The sequence below is a fragment of the Petaurus breviceps genome, unplaced genomic scaffold (assembly GCF_028583685.1).
Source record: "Petaurus breviceps papuanus isolate PSGF00001 unplaced genomic scaffold, PetGlider_PUasm1.0 398, whole genome shotgun sequence".
In the NCBI taxonomy this organism is placed as follows: domain Eukaryota; kingdom Metazoa; phylum Chordata; class Mammalia; order Diprotodontia; family Petauridae; genus Petaurus; species Petaurus breviceps.
Genome location: NW_027186314.1, coordinates 384,538 through 390,372, shown reverse-complemented (window position 1 = coordinate 390,372; position 5,835 = coordinate 384,538). Strand labels below are relative to the sequence as shown.

At 61.9% G+C, this 5,835-nt stretch overlaps 1 protein-coding gene across 1 annotated transcript in view; it reads left to right on the top strand.

Annotated features, from left to right (window-relative positions):
• Positions 1-2,016: 2,016 nt before the first annotated feature.
• KCNC3 (potassium voltage-gated channel subfamily C member 3) overlaps positions 2,017-5,835 on the top strand; it is a 15,389-nt gene continuing 11,570 nt past the window's right edge. The window contains exons 1-2 of the mRNA XM_069100357.1: positions 2,017-2,949; positions 5,036-5,835. Coding sequence (XP_068956458.1) covers positions 2,017-2,949; positions 5,036-5,835 — 1,733 coding nt within the window. The remainder of the gene's footprint in view (positions 2,950-5,035) is intronic.

The following is a 5,835-nucleotide window of genomic DNA, read 5'->3' as shown; positions in this document are numbered from 1 at the left end:
GGAGGAAATAGATTTCTAGGCTATCAAAGACAGGAATAAATGAGGGATTGGGTAGGGGACTCCAGGGAAGACATGGGACTCAGAAGAGGAGGGAGGGAGACGAGAGGAGGGAATGCAGATGATGGTGGAGTGAGGATGGAGAGGCCGAGAATGAGGGACAGAGATGGGGGAAGTGGGGAGAAGGGATTGGAATCAGGGGATGTACTGAAAAGAAAGAGGGGAGGGAGGAGGGCAAAAGAGGAAGGTGAGAGGAGACTGAGGGGTTCTCTCATTGGGAAAGAGGCTACTTTGAGAAGAGACCTTGAAGTAGGAAGAGCTCGAGATATCATGTGGTCGGGGGGGGGGGTGGGGGGAGATTATGGAGATGCTTCTTTCCCCTCGGCCATCTGGATCCCAACAACCCAAACCTCTGGCAATCTCGGGGATTTCATCTCTTTGCCTTCTCTATCAGGGCTGAGGAAGGGGACCCCAGAGTCAAGAATCAGTTTGAATTTCAACCTGCATCCATATCCCATGACCCATTCTCCAGAGTCCAGTCTTCCAGGAGCCTCTAATCTAAAGCACCCATTTCATTTTCTCCCAACCCAGCCGTTTCACCCTTCAGACCCTCTTCCTCTTCTCTCAGCTCTGTCCACCATTAGTCCACTTCTGCACCACAGTTGGTCTGCTCACTTCTCCAGACACCAGACATTTATCTCTCTCCTTATCCCCCTCTCCTAATTCTCTTCCCCTCTTTCCCCAACACCTTCTCCCTCTTCCCCTCCCCCTTCTTCATTCCTCACCTTCCATTTCCCATCCTCTTTCTCTCCTCTCCCTTCCCTAGCCCACCTCCCCCTCTTTTCCCTTCTCCCTATTTGCCCCCATTTCCTCCCCAGCCCCCTCCCCCTCTCACCGGAGGCAGTGACTTTGTTCAGTCCGATGGTATCGGGTTGGCTGTGTTCCTTCGTTCCGGCGCGAGGGGAGCCAAGGACGCCTGGGTCCTGGGGGGGGAGGGGGGGAGGTAGTGGTGTCAGCTCTTTCCAGTTCCTCAAGCAGACGGTGGAGAGGCATCCTGTTGGAGAATGAGAATCGGATGCCAGAGGGGCTAGGGGCCAATGGAGTTGGTGAGGGGAATCAATGCCTAGCATGGAGAGGACAGGGTCCAGATAGAAGGGGGATCTGTGGATGCACGAAGAAGACTGGGGGAGGGGCAGGGTTGGCTGGGGCCCTGCAGGGAGGCCACCCCCCCAACTCTGCGGTCTGGTAGTGAGCCAGAGTCCTCAGTGCGGACGACGGGGGGAGGGGAAAAGAGAAGAGGAGTAAAAGACGCAGAGACGGAGAGATACAGAGAGAGCCGCAGAGAGAGATACAGGGACACAGAGAGATGGAGGGGAGGCGAGGGGAGGGGGGTAGAAACCCAGACAGAGAGGAAGCGCACACGAGATCCCCCTTCTATCTGGACCCTGGATCAGGGGAGACGCGGAGACATGACAGACTCAGAGAGAGAAATACAGAAGAGATAGCGGTGCAGAGACTCAAACAGACATATATACAGTGAGACAGAGACAAGGATAGAGATTCTCAGAAACCGACACCTTGAAAGACACAAAGACGTCAGGAGTGAGGGATCTGGTCGGAAAATGAGGCCGGTCGAAAGGGAGTGGGGGGGGGGGCGGCCGTCCTGACGCCCCCCCCCTTCCTCTGTTTCTCCCCCCCTCCCCCCCAGGTCCGCCTTCCACGGGTACCTCCGCCCCCTTTCCCTCCTCCCAGCCTCTCGGCTCCGCCTTCGGGGCTGCGCAGCCTGCGGGCCGGCCCACCGACCCCTCGAGCGCCCCCACCAGCCCCCGCCCTGGAGCAGAGAAAGGGCGGGGCCACCAGCCTGAGTCCCCCCCCGCCCCTTCCTCGAGCCTGGCTCTAACCCCCTCCCTCTTGCCCCTCTCCTTCAAAAATCCACCCCCGCCCCCGGGGGGGGGCCCCGTCCCCCCGCCCCCCCGCCTGGGCTCCGCCCCCCGGCCCTGGGCGCCCCCGCCCCCTCCAATGCTGAGCTCAGTCTGTGTCTCCTCCTTCCGCGGGCGCACGCCGGCCAAACAGCCGCAGCAGCCGCCGGCGCAGCCTCCTCCCGCTCCTCCTCCTCCTCCGCCTCCGCCTCCTCCTCCCGGCCCCAGTCCCTGTCCCTGTCCCGGTCCCGGCCCCTGTTCCTGTCCCTGTCCGGGTCCCTGTCCCGGGCCCGTTCCGTCCTCCCCCGACGCCGGCTCCGGGCCCGGGTCCGCCTCGGCCCCGGGCCCCGGCCCGGTTCCTCCTGGGCCGCCCGCGGGGGGCGCGCCATGCCCCGGGGGCCCGGCCATGGGGCGACACGGCGGCGGCGACAGCGACAAGATCGTGATCAACGTGGGCGGCGTGCGCCATGAGACGTACCGCTCGACGCTGCGCACCCTACCCGGGACGCGGCTGGCCGGCCTCACTGAGCCGGGGGCGGCAGCCAACTTCGACTACGACCCTCGTAGCGACGAGTTCTTCTTCGACCGGCACCCGGGCGTCTTCGCCTACGTGCTCAACTACTACCGTACCGGCAAGCTGCACTGCCCGGCCGACGTGTGCGGACCCCTGTTCGAGGAGGAACTCGCCTTCTGGGGCATCGACGAGACCGACGTGGAGGCTTGCTGCTGGATGACTTATCGGCAGCACCGAGACGCGGAGGAGGCGCTTGACTCCTTCGAGACCCCCGAGCCGGCTGCCGCCGCCGGGGGAACCGGGGGGCCTGGGACCGGGCCTGGAGGGCTAGGAGACGATGAGGCTGGCGGCTTGGACGCTGCCGGGGCCGGAGGGGAGCTCAAAAGACTCTGCTTCCAGGATGCGGCCGGCGGGGCCGCCGCCGGGTCCGGGGGGGCCGCAGGCGCAACGTGGTGGCGCCGCTGGCAGCCCAAAGTGTGGGCACTCTTCGAAGACCCTTACTCGTCCCGGGCTGCCAGGGTAAGAAGGCCCCCTGTCCCCTCCGTGAGCTTGCCATCCCTTCCCCCCAATCCTGGGAGATTCCGAGGGAGCTTACCCTCCCCACACCCCCCGGAGCTGAGCTTCTCTGGTCCTCAGGATACACCCTCTCCAAAGTCTGCAGACCCTATCCCCAGCCTCCTAGCAACGGTCCCCCGGACAGTGCGTTCCTCCCCCTCCCCCTCAGCCCTAGAGATCCCTCCCTGCCCTTAAGTCCCTGGATAGATGCAACTCCTAGCCTTGGGAACGTCCAGCGAAAGCTCGCGGCCCACATCAGCTGTCACCCCACCAATCTCCAGGCTCTCCTGGAAGCCTCTCTCGATTCCCGAGACGTCAGCTGCGGGATCCCCTTTCCCCATGAAGACCCGCCCCCTCCTGCATCCTGAGTCCCTTGCCCCTTTGCAAAACTTTAGATTACTTTTTGCCCTCCCCCCCCCTCCGTTTTTGGAGTGCTCCCTCTCCGTCGTCCGGAGAACCCTGCACTCTTCCCTTCCCCCGACTACCGAAATCGCATCCCAGGGCATATTGGAGGGAGGGAAGAATCTGGTCTTCTCTTTGTGTCGGAGAAGGGGAGACGGAAAGGGAAACGGAAAAGGGGAAGGGGGAGGATAGTCGAGTATCCTCTAGGGAGGATGCCAATTCCTTCAGGGCCAGGAGATTCGGAGGATCAGGAGCCCCGTGGCTGCCGTCCGTTCCCCTCCCCCCAAGAGCTGGTTGCATCCCGGGCCAGGAAAGGACAGGGAGCCACCGCAATGCTGCATCCCTCTTCCCCCTCCCTCTTTCTCTTTCTCCTCCCCCCGGGGGGCTTCTTGGAGGAGGCGACTTGTATTCCCGGGGAAGTTAGGTCCCAGAGAAATGCTGAGCATGCAGGATTGGTAGAGGGGAAGGAGGATAGGGAGCACGTGGCTCTTAGATACACCCCCCCCTCCAGTGACCTCTTTTCGGGAGAACCCCCCTCCCCCTCTCCCCTCACCCCCTCCATCCCTCAGCTATCCCGAAGAGAAGGAGTTAAACCCATTGGGGGTGCTGAGGCTGCAAACTGCGCAGGGCGCCCCTTCCTCCTTTCCTCCCCTTCTACCCCAGCCCGGTTGGGAAGGAGTTAAGAAAGGGGGAGGGGGGGCCCCCCCGCTTTCGGAGGCTCCGCAGCTGCGCAGTGCGGCTCCGGTAGGGATGGGGTTAAGGCCAAGCTAAGGTTGCGGCTGCGCAGTGCGGCGGGAGCTGTCCGCGGTTCTGGCCTCTCCCCGCCCCCACTGCAGTACCGCAGCCTTGGTCGCGGGGGGAGGAGGAAGGGGGAGTCCGGAGCATGCTCACTGCGGTGCCCCATCCCCCAGCTCACTGCGGAGAAGCCTGGCGAGGAGGCGAAAAGGGGCGGGGAGGGAAAGGAAGCGCTATGAGATAGTGGAGATATTCCCTGTCCCCTTACCCAGATAGGGGAAGGGACTGGTCCAAGGTCACACAGCAAGTCAGAGCCTGAGCTCAGACCCAGATTTTCCAAGCTGCCTACAGGAAGGCAGACAGACAGCTCACAGAGCGTAGCCCACAGAACCGAGCCCCCTGCATCTCCAGACACTTTCTGGCTCAGATGCCAGGGTCCCCCATCCCACCAACTCTATGAGCAAGGGGTGTGAGTGAAAACGGGGGTGAGGAGTGGGGGGGGGAGGGGGAAGACAGCAGGGCTGTTCACAGTCTGTAGACCAAGGGCCCCTGTCCCTCTTCTTGCCCTAAAGCAAACTCTGGGATCTCTCAGCAGTTGGAGGGAGCTAGAAATGTGAGTTTCTGAGGGGATCTGTGGGACCTGGACCCTTAAAGCTCTAGAGGGGCAGAAGGTTGTAGGCTTCTTGAGACTAAAATCCATGAGAAGGGCTGCAGGCTGCGCGTTTGGGTCTGAGGGGAGGTAGAGGCCTGAATGTCCCAGTCCTTGAGGTGAGTTGGGCAGGGTGTCTTGATATCTAGAGAGCACGGAGGTCTGCGTGTTTGTTTCCCTCCATGGGGGCTGGCATTTGTGTGGGTGGAGGGGCCGGCTCAGGCTCCTGGGTCACCCTCTTCTTTTCCCTTCCCCCTCCTGCAGTATGTTGCCTTTGCCTCCCTCTTCTTCATTCTCATCTCCATCACCACCTTCTGCCTGGAGACCCACGAGGGCTTCATTCACATCCACAACAAGACGGTGACCCAGGCGTCCTCGGTGCCAGGTGAGCCTCCAGAGAACGTGACCAACGTGGAAGTGGAGACAGAGCCCTTCCTGACCTACGTGGAGGGCGTCTGCGTGGTGTGGTTCACCTTCGAGTTCCTTATGCGCGTCACCTTCTGCCCGGACAAGGTGGAGTTCCTTAAGAGCAGCCTGAACATCATTGACTGCGTGGCCATCCTCCCCTTCTACCTGGAGGTGGGCTTGTCGGGGCTGAGCTCCAAGGCCGCCAAGGACGTGCTGGGCTTCCTGCGGGTGGTGCGCTTTGTGCGCATCCTCCGGATTTTCAAGCTGACTCGGCACTTTGTGGGGCTGCGGGTGCTCGGGCACACGCTCCGCGCCAGCACCAATGAATTCCTGCTGCTCATCATCTTCCTGGCCTTGGGGGTGCTTATCTTTGCCACCATGATCTACTACGCGGAGCGGATCGGGGCTGACCCTGACGACATCCTGGGCTCCAACCACACTTACTTCAAGAACATCCCCATCGGCTTCTGGTGGGCCGTGGTGACCATGACCACCCTGGGGTACGGAGACATGTACCCCAAGACTTGGTCAGGGATGCTGGTGGGGGCGCTGTGTGCCCTGGCGGGCGTCCTTACCATTGCCATGCCAGTCCCTGTTATCGTCAACAATTTCGGCATGTATTACTCACTGGCTATGGCCAAACAGAAGCTGCCGAA